The sequence below is a fragment of the Coenobita brevimanus genome, chromosome 12, assembly GCF_032717465.1.
Source record: "Coenobita brevimanus isolate Jiangsu-jjx chromosome 12, ASM3271746v2, whole genome shotgun sequence".
NCBI classification, from domain to species: domain Eukaryota; kingdom Metazoa; phylum Arthropoda; class Malacostraca; order Decapoda; family Coenobitidae; genus Coenobita; species Coenobita brevimanus.
This window is the reverse complement of record NC_136965.1, coordinates 2142526-2162077: the sequence shown is the minus strand read 5'-3', so window position 1 is coordinate 2162077 and position 19552 is coordinate 2142526. Positions and strand designations below refer to the sequence as shown.

At 42.4% G+C, this 19552-nt stretch overlaps 1 protein-coding gene across 1 annotated transcript in view; it reads right to left on the bottom strand.

Annotated features, from left to right (window-relative positions):
- The window catches only part of Slob (Slowpoke binding protein), a 221837-nt gene that overhangs the window by 22295 nt on the left and 179990 nt on the right, over window positions 1-19552 (bottom strand). Inside the window, exons 2-4 of the mRNA XM_080282981.1 lie at window positions 4156-4328; window positions 1192-1334; window positions 933-1058 (exon numbers count right to left, since the gene is read on the bottom strand). Coding sequence (XP_080139107.1) covers window positions 933-1058; window positions 1192-1334; window positions 4156-4328 — 442 coding nt within the window. The remainder of the gene's footprint in view (window positions 1-932; window positions 1059-1191; window positions 1335-4155; window positions 4329-19552) is intronic.

The following is a 19552-nucleotide window of genomic DNA, read 5'->3' as shown; positions in this document are numbered from 1 at the left end:
AATATGAAACATAATGGTATGGCAGGGTTGGGTCCAAGTACAGTACTTGTATGTTGTACTTGGATTTAAGTACAGTTTTTCATGTACTTGTACTTGGCGTTTAAAATTTTGGTTGCACTTGTACTTGTACTTAGACTCTAAGTGCATGAAAAAATACCAAGTACTTTCATGCACAATCAAGTACATTATATTTAACAAAAATTTATATACTCTATTGGACTTTATAAAGGTATTATTAAGTAGACTTAATATTCTGTCACAGAAGAAATGGACTGATTAATAAAGTATACTTATATTCTAATACACTACTTTCTACCTTAATAACTTAACCTTTAGAATGTGATGATCATTTAATTTCCTTCTTCAAAACAGGAGCACTTTTGTATGGTATAAAGTACTTGTACTTGTACTTAAGTACAGTGACATGGACTTGGACTTAAGTAAATTGGAGAAAGGCTGTACTGTACTTGTACTTGAAAAATTTCCGGGTACTTGGACTTAAGTACAGTAGCCTGTACTTGGACCCAACCCTGGCTCAATCCCTTACTACCTGGGGCAAGACAGGCCCTGAGGCTAGGTTACTGTAGTCCTGATCATTTATGGTGCAGGCAATCACCCTATGTCTGTGGCAGTATTTTGCATGACAGATAAGCTTCCAGTCACCTCATGGATTAAAACTGTGGCATGTTACAATATGAGCATCTTATTCACAAACTCTAAAACTATTACAGGTAAAAGATATGAAGTGTGTGTGTGTATGTGTGTGTGTGTGTGTGTGTGTGTGTGTGTGTGTGTGTGTGTGTGTGTGTGTGTGTGTGTGTGTGTGTGTGTGTGTGTGTGTGTGTGTGTGTGTGTGTGTGTGTGTGTGTGTGTGTGTGTGTGTGTGTGTGTGTGCGTGCGTGCGTGCGTGCGTGCGTGTCTCTCTCTCTCACCCTATATATGAGGTCCTTTAGCGTGCCTTTGTTGTTGTGGGGCACAATAGTGATGACGTAGGTGTGTGACGAGATGTTGGCAAAGTCCACATCCAACACAGGGTAGATGTATGGATGGTGAAGGGCCTGAAGGGGAGAGAAAGAGGATTTTTAGTCATCATCATCATCATCATCATCATCATCATTATATGCCAAGGACTCTGTCACTCTGACATGAGCACTATGCCACTACATCATCTACTGTACTGCCCTGTGTTACCTGGAAGAGCTCAACCAATGCTTCTCTAGTGCCATGCGTGACAGGGATGGGGCAGTGGTCATCGTAAGGCTGGAGAGTCATCAGTCTCTCCGTCTTCACCGAGGCGTCCCGGATCATGAACCAGTTCTTGTCGATTCGTGAACCTGTTGGGGGAGGGAAGCATGTGATGGGAGTTATAGTGCCTTGGTTCCGACGTCAGTGCTGGAGAGGGATATCTTCTTGTGGTGGCGCCAATATAACCATGCGACTCCACTGCCCAGTTGTATATGTTCCAGCCCAGTTATGAAAATGTCCTTCAACTCCCTCCCTGTTCCCCTGAAAGAGGATAGTGGATTGCAGGAAGACAGCCTCTGCCTGTAGTCCACTGGGATCACATTTCAGTTGATTCTGGAGCTGTAACAACAACTACTGTTTCTACTGCTACTGCTACAACCTGACAAAGATCCTGACCCACTTTCAGCTCAGTTGATGGCCATAATAAATCATAATAAAGTTTTATCCAATTCTGTGCAACCACGATTTACTATTTATGCTGTAGGGGTGACCCAGTTCCTTCAGCTGAAAACAACCCCACCACTTTGGTACGGGTTACGGTAACAGCCAATACTGTAAGAACAATTTGGAGGGTTCGGGGTGGAATGGGACCGAGGCTAGGCAAATATAACTCACTCTCTCTCTCTCTTTCTCTCTCTCTCGCTATCAATATCAGTCCCCTTTGTACCCATCATACTCTAACCCACCCTCCACTTTCTACATCACACTGTCAAAATTACTCCCTTTCTCATCCATCATTCTCTCTCTCTCTCTCTCTCCCCCTCTCTCTCCCTCTCTCTCAGTCAGACACAAAGGGATTGCAAGAGAATTCACACAATTTCATTCTCCATCACACTGAAAGCACCCCCCCTCTCTCTCTCTCTCTCTTAACCCTACTTTCCCTCGTCCTACCCTATTCTATCCTCTCTGTTCACTATCAACAAATTTTATCCTTTCTACCTTTCCTTAACCCCTTCACTACGAGAGCCAAGACGAATTAAATTGCTTGGTGATAAAAATAAAACACAGGAGAATTTCTTGGAGTGAGTGACTGGAGAGGAGGATTTTGTTAGCCTTCATTATTATTATTATCATTATTATTATTATTATTATTACTACTACTACTACTACTACTACTGCTGCTGCTACTGCTACTACTACTACTACTACTGTACTATCCTCCTCCTCCTCCTCCTCTTCCTCCCCCTCTGCCTCCTCCTCCTCATCTTTATCATCATCATCATCATCATCATTATTACTATTACCATATCATCATTACTATTATTATTATTATTATTATTATTTCCCTATTCTTCTTATTGTTATGATTTTCTTCTCCAGACTTCCATCTTTTCATTCCTCTCTCTCTCTCCCTCTCTCTCTCTCTCTCTCTCTCTCTCTCTCTTATTGATCTTCCTCTCTTCCCCCTCTGTCCCTTCTCCTCCTTCCATTCCTTCATCCTCGTGATTCTTCCATCTCTTTAATATCTCTCTTGCTTTCTCTCAATTCCTCTATGCCTCTTTTCCTCTCTTCTACTCTCTTTTTTTCTTCCAATTAATAATTCTTCCTTCTCCAAGTCTTTTCTTTTCACATTCCCTTTCTTATTTCTCTCTCTCTCTCTCGTTCTTCCCTCTCCTCCTTTTCTCCTTTCTCTCTCCTCCTTTCTTCCCTCCCTTTTTCATTCCTATTTTTCTCTTTTCCTCTTCCATTTCTCTTCCCCTCTCTTCCATCTTCCTTTCTTCTTTTTTTCCTTGCTTAATTTTTCTTCCTGTCTCCCTTTCCTTTCGTCTCTCCCATGGTGTCCTAAAAATTGTTCTCACTTTAATTCAGTTTATTATCAGGGTCCCTCTCTCTCTCTCTCTCTCTCTCTCTCTCTCATGCTTCGTACCCAATTTCTGTTACTGTCACAATCTCCCTCATACATCGTCCCCAACTGTACACTCTCTCTCTCTCTCGTTTCAATTTTTCTGAACTGTCTTGTGCTATAAAAACTCGCTCCTAAGGTGAAGAGTGTCGGGTAGAGGTAACGGAGAAATGCAAAAAGTCTCTGGTGGGACATTTTAAGATACAGTATACGTAAAATAAAGCATAAAAAGATAAATATCAGCCACACTCTGAAGTCCATCCATCCAACTATCTATCTATCTATCTACTGCCAGACGCCATAATCCCGAATGTGGTGGCCGTTTGTATTTGAACTGTTTAACGGAGAGGGGCAATATTCCTCCGCCAACCCACTTGTTGACTTGTTAGGGAACACGTATGGTTTGGTTATATCGTTTCCACCCAGCGTTGTAAATGGTTTCCTGGCTTACTGGATAGAGTAATAAAAAGCGACAGGAAAGATGGGAGAAATAGGACGAGAGCAGGGCAGACACAGAAAAGGAACGATAAACGTGAAGGAAGAAGGTAGTAGGAATGATGGGAGAAATAGGAAGAAAGGAGGGCAGGCACAGGAAAAGAATGATAAAGGTGAAGGAAGAAGTTGGCAGGGAAGATGGGGGATATAGGATGAGAGGAAGGCTGACCCAGAAACAGGAAGAGGAGGGCAGACAGAGAAACAGGAAGAGAGAAGGGCAGACACTGAAACAGGAAGAGAGAAGGGCAGACACTGAAACAGGAAGAGAGAAGGGCAGACACTGAAACAGGAAGAGGGGAGGGCAGACACTGAAACAGGAAGAGAGAAGGACAGACATAGAAACAGGAAGAGAGAAGGGCAGACATACAAACAGGAAGAGAGAGAAAGGCAGACATAGAAATAGGAAGAGAGGAGAGCAGACACAGGAAAAGAAATACAAAGGTGAAGGAAGACGCTGGCAGCAGGAAACAGGAAAGGAGGAGGGCAGACACAGGAGAAGAATGATAATGGTGAAGGAAGACGTTGGCAGCGCTACATCAAGTGAGTGGATAGATGGTCTCTGAAGTCCTTACCAATATCTCTGAGGTGCTCCAGAAGGGAATACCGCTGATGTCCTCTGAGGTAACTCCGTGCTGCCAGCGCTGATGTATCTCTGCTTGCCCCTCTCGCCACCTTCCTCTCCATTTCCAGCCTCTCTCCCGCACCGTCGTCCTCCAGGGCTGAGTAGGAGTATCGCCCTCCATGTCTGTACGAGGAGGAGCTCTAGTTAACCCTCTTGGCTGGGTAATACTCGCAATTTCATTTTTCTCTATAATAATAATAATAATAATAATAATAATAATAATAATAGTACCAGTAACAATAATAACACAAACAACAAATTCTCCTCCTCCTCCCAATCATCATCATCATCATCATCATCATCATCATTATCACCATCATCATCGACACAATTCACTTTCTCCTGAACACAATTTCCCCTTTTAAAATGACATTCAAAGTGACATTATTTATTTAAAACCCAAACTTCGCTGTCTATTATTTCACATTAAATCTTTCTTTGATTTTTCTTTACCTGTTTACAAGTTAATATGTAATTATTCTTGTCTGTTTCTTTCATTCCTGTCGCGCGCTTGTATGGAAGAGAGTATGCAGAGAGAGGAGGCAGGAAGGAAGGAGAGAAAGAGAGAAAAGCATGAGAAGAAGGCTTATAGGAAGGAAGGAAGGAAGGAAGGAAGGAAGGATGGAGGAAAGCAAGGAAGGAAGGATGGAGGGAAGCAAGGAAGGAAGGATGGAAGGACGGAAGGAAGGAAGGAAGGAAAAGCAGGAAGGGAAGGTGGAGAAAAAGAATGAATGAATGAATAAATGAAAGTAGGAAGGATGGATGGAGGGTTGGAATGTGGAGAGAAAGCAAGGAAAATGTTACGGGGAGAGAATGCGAGTAAATGAGAGGAGGGGACGAAGGAGAAAGATGAGAGAAAGGAATGGGAGGTGATTTATGAAGGAAGGAGGGGGAGGAGGAAGGGAAGAGAGAACAGAATCTTGAAAGAATATTGGAAAAGAGAAAAGAGAGGGAGGGGAAGAGAGCAGGAAGAGAAGGAGATAAAGAGAAGAGAGGGAAAGGAGAGGAGATTAAACACGAGGAAGAGTTGAGAAGAGAAATAAGAGGAAAGAAAAAGAGAACATGAGAGAATTTCAAAGGAGAGAAGGGGAAGAGAGGAAACATTAAGAAGATGGAGGAGAAGAGGAAGAAAGAGAAAGAGGAATTTTTGAGAGAAGGCGAGAGCGAAATGTCTGGGTTCTGAATGGAGAGAAGAGAGACGCCATATTCTTCCTCCAGTTTTGGTGAGAGAGAGAGAGAGAGAGAGAGAGAGAGAGAGAGAGAGAGAGAAGGGGAGACTGAAAAATACTCTCAATAAACTCTAGTGACTGGGTACAATGAGGTGGAGTCTGGCTGCCGTGTTTCCGGCGGGTTTCGGATATCCCGTAACGCTTTTTCCTGGGCGATTTATTCTGCATATGACACCACGACATCCTCTTCCACGTTGTATTATTTATACTAACGTATATATGTGTTTAAATTACGGGGCAGCGGTGTGAATTGCAGTGGTGTAAATTGTTCGAAGTGGTGTGAATTGCAGAGCCACTGGTGTGAATTGCAGAGCCACTGGTGTGAATTGCAGACTCATCCTCCCCCCCCCCTCTGTATGACCCCCCTCCCTCTACCTATACGGGTCACGGAGGGGTCAGTGGTGTAAATTACCAAGCGTGGGGTCATATGCTTTGCCACTCCCATCCCTAAACTCTGACCTTTTCCCCTCTACATTACAGTCTTGTTAAGTTTCTCTAACATCTCTCTCTCTCTCTCTCGACGTTAAAAGACACAACTCAGACTGAAGTGGTTAATATTTTCTCTCGTTTACATACACAAGTCTAGAAATCTCTCTCTCTCTCTCTCACTCTCTTCATCAACACTCCCCTCTCTCCCTCAATCCCTTCCATCCAGAGATTTATTCTGTCATCTCATCCTTGCTACGTACAGACGATTAAATTCAACATAGGAAAAGCCCCTGGAATTAAAGGGGTTAATGAAGGCTCTATCTAACCCCTCCAGTTCCAAAACCCTCTACAGAGCTGAATAAAACCGTCTGAAAGTAGAAAGAATCGAATTAAATAGTTCGTGTGGGAAGAGGTTTATTTTTAGTGTCACCTCTCCTTCTGTACCTCTTCCCTTTTCCCTTCTCTTTCTTTCCCCTTCTTCTCTCCCTCCCTCCCCTTTTTCCCCTCTCCTTCCCCTCCCTCTCTCCTCCCCCTACCCTCTTCCCTCCATCCCAATCCCCCCTCCCCCGCCTCTTTCTCGCCAAAACAGCCTCTCTCTCCGTCATTGGGGATTGAAGGGATGGCGGAAGGGATGGGTGGACAGTTGGAGGGATTGGCTAAGGAAGGAAGGAAGGAAGGAAGGAAGGAAGGAAGGAAGGAGGGAGCAAAGGAAGGAAGGAAGGAAGGAGAAAGGGGGGAAGGAAGGAAGGAAGGAAACGAAAGGAGGAAAATCAACTCTCCACTTCACCTTCCAAACTTTACTGCATTCTTCTCTTTCCCCTTCTTCTTCCCTCCCTACCTTCACCTCCCTTTCTCTCCCTTCTCATCCCCCTCCCCCCTCTTCCTTTTCTCCCTCTTTCAGTTATCTTCCTCCCTTCCTATAGTCCCCTCCCTTCAAATCTTCCCTCCCTTTCCCATCATCCTCTCCCCCTTTCTTCCCTTCCCTTAAACATCCCTACCCTAGACTTTTCTCCCTACCCCATTTACCTCCTTTCCCCCTTCCCTCCCTCTCCTCCCAAACTCCCTCCCTTCTCTCCCTCCCTCCCCACCCGATTTTCCTTCGCCCCTCCTCTGCCTCCCTGTCTTCATTCCTACCCTACTTTCTTCCCTCCCTCCCTCCTCCTCCTCCTCTTCCCCTCCTTCCTCTTCCCTCCCCATTAATCCTCATCTTAAGGCCGCCATGACAGTCTCTCTCACATACCCTGATTGCCAGTCTCTCTCTCTCTCTCTCTCTCTCTCTCTCTCTAATATTTTCACTTTTCTGTGACTATCATCGTCATCACGCTGAGAGAGAGAGAGAGAGAGAGAGAGAGAGAGAGAGAGAGAGAGAGAGAGAGAGAGAGAGAGAGAGAGAAAATAAAAAAAAGAACTCTCAAGGTAATTTTATCCCAGCTTGGTCGAACTACATCTGAAATAAGGACCTGGTTGGAAAATCTGACGGTTGCGTGTCGTAGTTTAAGGGAAAATATTTTAGTGCTATCCTTGTCAGTCACGGAGGGGGGGGGGAGGCAGGGGGGAGGGGATATAGCACTCAGAGGAGCCGAATTGAGTTAGGGGAATGAAAGAACCAAAGAATACAGGGGAGATGAAGTTATGGAGAGAGAGAGAGAGAGAGAGAGAGAGAGAGAGAGAGAGAGAGAGAGAGAGAGAGAGAGAGAGAGAGAGAAATGTGGCACAGGGAATCCGTAACTTAATTCTTCAGTGCAGCATAAAAGAGATGTTACAGAGGTGTGTGTGTGTGTGTGTGTGTGTGTGTGTGTGTGTGTGTGTGTGTGTGTGTGTGTGTGTGTGTGTGTGTGTGTGTGTGTGTGTGTGTGTGTGTTTTCTTTGTTTTTCTTCACTAATCTGCCTCCCAAGTTCTGGCTTCGTGTAGTAAACATGGGTAGAGGTAAACACAACATAAACCCCGCCTCACAATACCTGCCCTTAATTACCACACCCGATGCAGACCGCAGGGGTGTTACTGTACCCCCCGAAACCCCCCAAAGCCCCACCCCGCTCCCTACACCTACCCTCACACTCCCTCACACCACCTCCCTCACCCCAACCCAAGCCCACACCCAACACCCTCTCCCACACACCGCCACTTCACTGGCTTCTTATTGTGCCTGCGAATTACAGCCTAAAAGGTGCTCTCGTAAGCGGATTTGGAGACTCAAACACCTCTTCCTTAGCGATTTACTCTGCATCCTAAACTTCAATACACTTGGGTTTGTTATTGATGGAAACTAGGTCAATAATAAAGCATTATGAAGGTAAATAGCATGCAAGAGGGTGTTACGGTGTGAAATGTAAAATGAATTGGTAAGGATGAGGTGTTGCGAACCTTCTATGCCACCTGGAATATACCCCTAAACCACACACACACACACACACACACACACACACACACACACACACACACACAAACACTTTTAAGCCTTGCTGCATGAAGGCGATTTTCTGTCTGTCTGTCTGTCTGTCACACACACACACACACACACACACACACACACACACACACACACACACACACACACACACACCACATGATGATTAAAAACAAACAGCCATTCTTGTCTCGCCAGCCAGAAGACAAACTGCCTAATCGATCCTGTCCCTGCGTAACACATGCCAATTATAAACACACTAACACAACTTTTGATAACCTTAGACCATAACACAGAAGGAAATGGTGTTACGGTGCTATGTGAGGCTGGGTAAGGTTTATTTATTTATTTTTTTTCAGGTTATATGTCTATTTCTGAAAGTACTACTCCCAAATTCCTTCAAAGTTCGTATGGTGTTGACTCTTTATATCGGTAAACATAGCCGTGTGTGTGTGTGTGTGTGTGTGTGTGTGTGTGTGTGTGTGTGTGTGTGTGTGTGTGTGTGTGTGTGTGTGTGTGTGTGTGTGTGTGGCGTTAAATTAAAGCATATTTCACGATGGAACAGTAAGTCCGATCTTCTCTTGTTGCATGACCGCCTACAATGGGCAGCGAGGTGGACTGGGAATATGTATGTGGTGATGCTATGATGTCTGTCTGATGTAATGAGCAAGAGGGTTACCACAACATGAAGGAGGGGACGAGAGAAGAGGAGAGGAGAGGAGGGAAGAGGAGAGGAGAGGAGAGGGGAGGGGATGAAGGGGAAAGAGAGGACGACAATGGGTGGTATAGGAGAGAAGAGGGATGGAGATAGGAAGGAAAGAGTGAAGGAAAATAGGAGAAGCAGAGAGAAAGATGATGGAGTGAGAAGAACTAGGTAAGACTTTTTAGAGGAAAGAGGGAAAGGAAAGGAGAGAAAGAAGAGGGACGAAAAAAAAGGGGGAGGGGGAGAGAAAAATGAAGAGGTGGGAGAGGGGACGGAGAAAAGGAGAGGGTGAAGAGAGGGAACGAAAGGGAGGGGAAAAGAGGGAAGGGAGAAGAAATGAGCTGGTAACAGTTGATAAAGAAGGTAAGAAGTGGGAGGAAGGAGAGAGGAATGAGATAAGAGATAGAGAAGAGAGAAAGAAGACAGGAGAGAGGAACAAGAAGAGAAGAATATGGGAAGGAGTAAACAGAAGAGAGGAGAGGAACGAGATACTGGATTAAGAAAGGGACAAGAGAAGAAAGGATGGAGAGGAAGAGGAGGAAGAGAAAGGAGAGGAAGAGGAGGAAGGAGAGGGTATAAAAGGAAGAAGAGGAAGGAATGGAAGATGAGGAAAGGAGGGTGGGTAAGGGATGGCTAAGGGACCAGGCATGTTGCATTAATATTCCTGCATAAATGGAAGCAGCGACCGGGAAGCCAATATGGAAGCAATATCATACACACACCGCTTGCCAATGTCTCACGATTTCACTCAGCTCAGACGGTTTATTCTGCAGTCCCTCCTCTGCTGAATAAAATCGTCTGGTGGTGGCATGAATAAAGGAGAGAAAGGATTTACGCCTCATCACCTCCAGGTCATTCCGTCCTACGCGATCTGGCTGCCATCCCCCCAGCTTATACCCCACCTCCCTCATATACCTCTCCACCCTATCCCACCTTCGTCTTCCCTTCACCTGTCCCCCCACCCCATCCCTCCCCTGTCTTCCCTTCCCCCTCTCCCTCTCCCCCCTCTCTCCTCTTTCCTCACATACACTCTCCTTCTCAATCTCTCATTCTCCATTCTCTGGCCAGACCATCCAAGGCAGTACTAATGATTTCTAGCCAAAATAAAATCTAGGGTGAATGAATAGTCACGAAGAAGTGCTGAGGACTGACTAGGAGAGTGCATGAGAGAGAATGAGACCGCTAGGAGGAGGAGGAGAGGGAGACCACGAACGAGATGGAGATATAATGTAGGAGAGGTGAGGCAGGGTGAGGCAGAGGTCAGGCAGGGTGAGGCAGGGGTAAGGCAGGTGAGGCAGGGTGAGGCAGAGGTGCGGCAGAGTGATGGAGAGGTGAGCACAGGTGAGGCAGGGTGAGGCAGGGGTAGGGCAGGGTGAGGCAGGGGCAAGGCAGGGTGAGGCAGAGGTGAGGCAGGGTTGTGTGCCTAAGATAGGATTGACCTGTCTGCCTCTGTCAACATCAAAGAAACCTAATTCACTCTTTGATTCTCTCTCTCTCTCTCTTGGTCTTCATTACTACATTCCTCCCTTATCTTTACTGTTCACCTCTCTCTCTCTCTCTCTCTCTCTCTCTCTCCGCCAACTTCTCCCCCTCCCCATTTTTCCTTCCATGCTAACCCAGCTTTCCCATTTCTGCCTTCCTATCGCTTTCTCCCTCCCATAAAATTTTCCTCCAGTTTCCCCTCCGTATCAATAACTTCTTTACTAAATTCCTTCTTCTCTTCCTTCCTTCCTTCCTCCCTCTTTTCCTTGCTTCGGTCCTTCCTTCCTCATTTCCTTGCATCCTTTCTTCCTCCCTCTTTTCCTTGCTTCTGTCTTTCCTTCCTCATTTCCTTGCATCCTTTCTTCCTCCCTCTTTTCCTTGCTTCTGTCTTTCCTTCCTCATTTCCTTGCATCCTTTCTTCCTTCCTCTTTTCCTTGCTTCTGTCTTTCCTTCCTCATTTTCTTGCATCCTTTCTTCCTCCCTCTTTTCCTTGCTTCTGTCTTTCCTTCCTCATTTCCCTGCATCCTTTCTTTCTCCTTTTCCTTGCTTCCACCCGTCCTACCTCATGCCTTCCTTCCTTCCTTCCTTCTTGTGGACTGTCTGGTTATACACACGTCCCTCAACTACTTCCCTATCCCCCAAAAGGCAGATGGTGGACCACAGAATGCTACAGAATGAGGACTACTACTACTACTACTCCTACGACTATTACTCAGCTCCTCTCCCTCGTCAATTACCTGTCACTCATCTCACAATCTACTCACCTACTCATCACCTCAATCTCTCATCGTTTCATTCACCTTACCATCTCAGTACCTCCTCACCTCCTCACTCACTCCTCACACGCAACCTCACTCACTCACTCCTCACACGCAACCTCACTCACTCACTCACTCACTTACCCTCTCACTCACTCACTCTCTTACCCTCTCACTCACTCACTCACTCACTCACACTCTTACCCTCACACTCACTCACTCACTCTCTTACCCTCTCACTCACTCTCTTACCCTCTCACTCACTCTCACTCACTCACCCTCTCACTCACTCACTCACTCTCTTACCCTCTCTCTCACTCACTCACCTGGTCAACGGGAGGGCCAGGTAAGGTAGGGTCTGCGAGTTATTGATCACCGTCAACAGAAGGTGAACACGACTCTCTCTCTCTCTCTCTCTCTCTCTCTCTCTGTGCCAAAAATAGATATCCTTTCTTTCCTCAAGCATCCCTTCTCTTTTTCTATTTGCCTTTCCATCTCTCTCTCTCTCTCTCTCTCTCTCTCTCTCTCTCTCTCTCTCTCTCTCTCCCTCATGAAGTCATATAAATAATAATATTGGTGGTATTATTATTATTATTATTACCGTACTATTATTATTATCATCTATCTATCTATCTATTGCCAGACGCCTCAATCCCGTTTGGGGTGGCCACAAACAAATCGCCTCCAAGTCGACCTGTCCCCCGCCATTATTATTATTATTATTATTATTAGTAGTAGTAGTAGTAGTAGTAGTAGTTGTAGTAGTAATTCACATATATTTAGGAAAGAAAAACAGAGAATTAAAGGAGACACGAAACAAAATGCACTGATCGGAAATAATAGAGATGAAAGGCGAGCGAAAACAAGGGAGAAAGAGAACACTAAAGGCTTTGGGAATGTGAGGCAGGGAAATGGCCGAAAGGCAGTGAAAAAGAGAGGGAAAAGAGAGAAATGGAGTGAAATCGAGAGAGAAATGGAGTGAAAAAGAGAGAAATGGAGTGAAAAAGAGAGAAATGGAGTAAAAAAAGAGAGAAATGGAGTAAAAAAAGAGAAATGGAGTAAAAAAAGAGAAATGGAGTAAAAAAGAGAGAAATGGAGTAAAAAGGAGAGAAATGGAGTAAAAAGGAGAGAAATGGAGTAAAAAAGAGAGAAATGGAGTGAAAAAGAGAGAAATGGAGTAAAAAAGAGAGAAATGGAGTAAAAAAGAGAGAAATGGAGTAAAAAAGAGAGAAATGGAGTAAAAAAGAGAGAAATGGAGTGAAATCGAGAGAGAAATGGAGTACAAAAGAGAAATGGAGTGAAAAAAAGAGAAATGGAGTAAAAGAGAGAGTAATGGAGTAAAAAAAAAAAAGAAATGGAGTAAAAAAGAGAGAAATGGAGTAAAAAAAGAAATGGAGTAAAAAAAAGAGAGAAATGGAGTAAAAAAAGAGAAATGGAGTAAAAAAGAGAGAAATGGAGTAAAAAAAGAGAAATGGAGTAAAAAAAAGAGAGAAATGGAGTAAAAAAGAGAGAAATGGAGTAAATAAGAGAGAAATGGAGTAAATAAGAGAGAAATGGAGTAAATAAGAGAGAAATGGAGTAAATAAGAGAGAAATGGAGTAAATAAGAGAGAAATGGAGTAAATAAGAGAGAAATGGAGTAAATAAGAGAGAAATGGAGTAAATAAGAGAGAAATGGAGTAAATAAGAGAGAAATGGAGTAAATAAGAGAGAAATGGAGTAAAAAAAAAGAGAGAAATGGAGTAAATAAGAGAGAAATGGAGTAAATAAGAGAGAAATGGAGTAAATAAGAGAGAAATGGAGTAAAAAAGAGAGAAATGGAGTAAATAAGAGAGAAATGGAGTAAATAAGAGAGAAATGGAGTAAATAAGAGAGAAATGGAGTAAATAAGAGAGAAATGGAGTAAATAAGAGAGAAATGGAGTAAATAAGAGAGAAATGGAGTAAATAAGAGAGAAATGGAGTAAATAAGAGAGAAATGGAGTAAATAAGAGAGAAATGGAGTAAAAAGGAAAGAAATGGAGTGTAAATAAAATGAAAATAAGAGAAATGGAGTAAAAAAGAGAGAAGTGAGGTAAAAAAAAGGGTAAAAAAAAAAGAAGGGAGAAATGGAGTAAGAGAGAAATAGAGAGGAATTGAGTTTGAAAAAGAGAGAAATGGAGAGAAATTGAGTTTGAAGAAGAGAGAAATGGAGAGAAACTGAGTTTGAAAAAGAGAGAAATGGAGAGAAACTGAGTTTGAAAAAGAGAGAAATGGAGAGAAATTGAGTTTGAAGAAGAGAGAAATGGAGAGAAATTGAGTTTGAAAAAGAGAGAAATGGAGAGAAACTGAGTTTGAAAAAGAGAGAAATGGAGAGAAACTGAGTTTGAAAAAGAGAGAAATGGAGAGAAACTGAGTTTGAAGAAGAGAGAAATGGAGAGAAACTGAGTTTGAAAAAGAGAGAAATGGAGAGAAACTGAGTTTGAAAAAGAGAGAAATGGAGAGAAACTGAGTTTGAAGAAGAGAGAAATGGAGAGAAACTGAGTTTGAAAAAGAGAGAAATGGAGTAAAAAAAAAAAAAAAGAGATATGTAGTAAAGAGAGAGAGTAAAAAAAAAAAAAGGAAAAATTAAGTGAAAAAAAGACAAATGGAGTAAAAAAAAAATAGAGAACTGGAGTAAAGAGGGAAATGGAGTAAAAAAGAAGGTGAAAAAAGAGAGAAATGGAGTAAAAATTGAGAGAAATGGAGTAAGAGAGAGCAAGAGTAAAAAAATAGAAAGGGAGTAAAAAGAGAAAGAAATAAAAGGAGAGAAAGGGAGTAACGAAAAGAGAAATGGAGTAAAAAAACAAAGTAAAAAAAGAGAAATGGAGTAAAAAAAAGAGAAAATGGATTAAAAAAAAAGAAAGGAATGGAGTAAAAAAGAGAGAAATGGAGTAAAAAAAAAAGAGAAATAGAGTAAAAAAAAAAGAAAGTAAAAAAAAGAGAGAAATGGAGTAAAAATGAGCAATGAAGTAAAAAGAGAAACAGTAAAAAAAAAAGAGAAAGAGAAACAGGTTAATAAAAAAAGAGTAAACAAGTAAAAATACGAAATGAAATAGAGAGAAACTGAGTAAAAAATGAGAGAAGTGGAGAGAAAAAAAGAGAGAAATGGATTAAAAAAAGAGAGAGAGATGGAGCAAGAGAGAAACTGGATATAAACGAGAGAAATGGCGTAAAAAAAAAAGAGAGAAATGACGTAAAAATGAAAAATGGAATAAAAAGAGAGAAGTGGAGTAAAAAGAGAGAGAAATGTAGTATAAAAAAAAAGAGGAAAATGGAGTAAAAAAAGAGAGAAGTGGAGTAAAAAAAAGAGTAAGAGAGAGAGAGAGAGAGAGAGAGAGAGAGAGAGAGAGAGAGAAATGGAACGAAAAAGAGAAATAAACGAAACAATATAAACCTGTAATGATAAATAAAAACAAAACGAAAGCCAAAAGAAAGACCACGAACGAAAGATTATGATAATTTTAAGAGAAAATACGCGTTTTAAATTCGATAAAATATGGAAAACTAAGTGAGGCAGAGAGTGAGGCAGAGATATACCAGACGAAGTATATTGAAAAATGAGGTAAAAGACGTGCATTCAGGTGCAATGAACGAAGAGTTATGAGAAGGCGAAAAGGTGTGCAAGGTGATCAAAGGGATATTGGAAGAGGGAAAGGCGAAGAAATATGAAAAAAGAAAAATGACAAGTGGGGTGAACGAACTAAAATGGAACTGAGAAAATATTAGATGATGTGAATTGAATGTTAACTTGGACGAAGAATTATGGGAAATGATATAAAATTAATGAAGGATAATGATCATAACGCGAGAGGTGAGCGAAATTAAAAGGAATTGAGAAAACACTTAAAGGGATTATTGCTCTCAAAAGATGTGGACGAAAATATTTGGATTAAGGCATAAAATAATAATAATAATAATAATAATAATAATCAATAGCAGTAGTGGTAGTGGTAATAATGAGGAGGAAGAGGAGGAGGAGTACAGGTATAATAGTAGTAGTAGTAGTAGTAGTAGTAGCAACCCCAGGCTCATCTGAAACGTGAACCCAGTGGACTGCAGGCTGATGTTCCCCTCCTCCTGCAGTCCGCCATCCTCCTTTCGGGGGATGGGGAGGGAACTGAGGGACGTTTGTATAACCAGGCAGCTCCTCCACTGCTATATCAGTGCCACCACGTGAAGGCGTCCCTCACCAGTGCCAAAGGAAAGGAGAAAACACGCTAGGTTATGATGCTAGTCACGAAGAAGTGCTATGGAAGTATGATACTAGTCACGAAGAAGTGCGATGGAATTATGATGCTAGTCACAAAGAAATGCTATGGAATTATGATGCTAGTCACGAAGAAGTGCTACGGAATTATGATGCTAGTCACGAAGAAATGCTACGGAATTATGATGCTAGTCACGAAGAAGTGCTATGGAAGTATGATGATAGTCACGAAGAAATGCTACGGAATTATGATGCCAAACACGAAGAAGTGCTATGGAATTATGATGCTAGTCACGAAGAAATGCTATGGAATAATGACACTCACGAAGAAGTGTTATGGAAAGTGAGTGAAAAGATGGAAAGTGAGCGAAGAGAGATGAAAAGTGAACGAAAAATAAGCAAAAGTGAGCGACAAAATAAGCAAAAATGAACGAAAAATAAGCAAAAATGAACGAAAAGAGATGAAAAGTGAAAAAATAAGAAAGTGAGCGAAAAATGAGCAAAAGTGAGCGAAAAATAAGCAAATGGGAGCGAAAAATAAGCAAATGGGAGCGAAAAATAAGCAAATGGGAGCGAAAAATAAGCAAATGGGAGCGAAAAATAAGCAAATGGGAGCGAAAAGGGACGAAAAGTGAGAGAAAATGGAGAGAGAAAATACGGAGCGTCAGGGAGACATATTTTAGCGATGGTCATATTGCTACTCTCTCTCTCTCTCTCTCTCTCTCCTCTCTCTCTCTCTCTCTCTCTCTCTCTCTCTCTCTCTCTCTCTCTCTCTCAAGGTTTGGGTGTTTGGTTTAAAGTACCACTACTACTACTACTACTACAAGTATTATGACTACTACTGCTACCACTAAAATTACTACTACTACTACTACGACTACTGATGATGATGATGATAATAATAATAATAATAATAATAATAATAATAATGGACAGGGCGACATGGAGGCGATTTGTTTGTGGCCACCCCTTACTGGATTAAGACGTCTGGCAATAGATAGAACAATAATAACAAAATAACATGAACAATAAAACATTTTCTAAACATCCAGCCTTTCGTCAAACCTAAACATAACCAATGAACTTAAAGAAAAGAAAAACAGGAAATTAAAACGAAAAAAACAAAATTAATCCGGACAAGCAGTCGAGTAGGGTGGAAGTGTAATGAGCATAGAGTGGTTATTAACGAAGAGGAAATGACAGGTGAAGAGGGGGCGGACAGGTGTGTGTGTGTGTGTGTGTGTGTGTGTGTGTGTGTGTGTGTGTGTGTGTGTGTGTGTGTGTGTGTGTGTGTGTGTGTGTGTGTGAGAGAGAGAGAGAGAGAGAGAGAGAGAAGCCGCATAAGGACTTGAAGGGCAGGTGACACACGTAGGGATGCGGTTACGTTCCGAGTGACGCACTCTCTCTCTCTCTCTCTCTAAAGTATAATATTTCCAAGTACAGATATTCTCCATTAATATTTTAGTCACAAAGAGGAATGGATACAGAGCCGTGTGTGTGTGTGTGTGTGTGTGTGTGTGTGTGTGTGTGTGTGTGTGTGTGTGTGTGTGTGTGTGTGTGTGTGTGTGTGTGTGTGTGTGGAGGGCCGTGAGAATAGTTCCGAAATTGCAATAACGAAGAGAGTTTGTCCAATTTTAAAACCACCTTTTTGGGGGACGAGAAAGGAAGCACGCAAGGCTCTCATATACCCTGCGCTTCACGACGCACTCTAAAAAAAATTTGGAATGTTATTAAATTATCCGTATTCTGGAAAACTCATAATAACCCCGAGCCTCACTTTATATGCAGGTCTAAAATGGTATATTAAATTCTTCCGACTGGTTTTAAATTTCCCGCCTAAGTTACGTCTCATGGTCCCTTGAGAATTCCTACCCCTAGCCTGGAGAACTAAAAGCGGTGTGAGGATAGGATGCTAGTCACGAAGAAGTGCTGGGACTGGGATAAAGAGCAGCAGTGTTGTCTTGCATAATCTTCGACCGCAGTTGTATATCTGAATAGCATCTAAAATACGTATATGCCCTAAAATGAAAAAAATACAAGTTATATGGGTTTTGTGCTAGTCACGAGGAAGTGCTAGGGAAAAGATGTAGAACAGTAGAATTATAAACAGAAGCTGCAAAAGGATGAAAATACGTGCCAAGTTAAGGTGAAGGAATTATAGTGCCCCGACCCTTGGTAAATGACGAAGAAAAAGGCTTCCTAACCAACATTCGGAGTTATATATCATGATTAAAGACAACCATGACGGCGGCACTCACCCTAAACGTAACCACCACGCCTTCACATCCTAACACGTGTCCTTTGCCTCTGAACCACCACGCAGAAATATATCAAATACACACCACTTGCACCTTAGACACATCCCAGACACACCCCTGTGGATGCTGCAAAAATCGACTGGAAGGGAAAGTGCGATGCTCATAAAATTCTACGGTTACATTTTGCCACATTTCACAATTCAAGGAGTACAATGTATTAGTGAGTGAATGAGTGACACGGTTAGGGACACACTCTAGATTTGGATGCTTCTGCGACTGACAGAGATATAAATGAATAAATAAATAAATAATAAACTAATCAATACTGAAACACCACCAATTCAGGGAGGGGGCGGTCCTTGCTAACACACACACACACACACACACACACACACACACACACACACACACACACACACACCTCATTACGGCGAAGCAGCATTGTCAACAAGCTAAATTTGCACAGCGTAGGTCCTGAATATTTTTTATGATATGCATTGCTATATGGGGTGATGGCACTTCAAAATTCTCTCTCTCTCTCTCTCTCTCTCTCTCTCTCTCCCCCTGAGCCATTATCACCCCACCAAGGATGTTTCCCATGGGACTGTGTCACTTGAAACACATTCCACGCTCTGAGAGACATTGGTAGGGAGGGGAATGCCACTCTCTCTCTCTCTCTCTCTCTCTCATTGCTTCCAGTCTCTGCTAATTCTCATTCATTTATCCTAACCCGTTGTGTTACTGTCTCAATATATTTATCTATCCTCACCCCTTCCCCTCTGTCTATCTATCTATCGATCTATCCATCCATCCATCCGTCTCCCTCTCTCTCTATCTACCAACCTACCTACCTATCTATCTATCTACCTATCTATCTATCTATGTGTCTCCTCTCAGCCTCCTGGGAACTCACTAACACATATTCCCCTTGAGACGTAACGTTATCCTGACCACTCTGGAGGTACACACACACACACACACACACACACACACACACACACACACACACACACACACACGCTCTCTCTCTTTCTCTCTCTCTCTCTCATTAGCTATCCTGCTCACAAACCCCCATCAGCCCACCTTGAACACATTTTTCTCCTTAATTTTTTATCCCTATCTATCCCTCCATCTATTTATCTATTTATATATCTATCTACCTATCTGTTTACCTACCTATCTATCTATCTATCCATCTATCTATCTATCCTTCTATCACGCCATGCTCAGCTTTCTTACATACCAACCCCAACACAAACTAATAGTTCTAAACCCTTATATTTTCACCTGTCCATCCATTTACCTGTCTATTTATTTATCTATCTACCTACCTACCTACCTAACCTATCCATCTATCTATCTACCTATCAACCATGCCCTACCTATCCTGCACACATACTACTCCAAATACATACTTATTCTCCCAAACTCTCACATTTACCTCTCTCTCTCTCTCTCTCTCTCTCTCTCTCTCTCTCTCTCTCTCTCTCTCTCTCTCTCTCTCAACTAGATCAGCATTTTTGTCCGTGAAGGAAGCTCCCTAACACTCTTCCCTTGACGATTTATTTTCTTTAAGTTACTATCGTCTTTTGTGCTGCTTATTCTATTATCGTCATACTCTGCATTGGTAAGGTCCAAAAATAAATCGCTAAGGAAAAGGTGTTAGGGAGCATCCTCGACCGACGAGTAACGGGCCATGATGTGTGTGTGTGTGTGTGTGTGTGTGTGTGTGTGTGTGTGTGTGTGTGTGTGTGTGTGTGTGTGTGTGTGTGTGTGTGTGTGTGTGTGTGTGTGTGTGTGTGTGTGTGTGTGTGTGTGTGTGTGAGAGAGAGAGAGAGAGAGAGAGAGATTAAC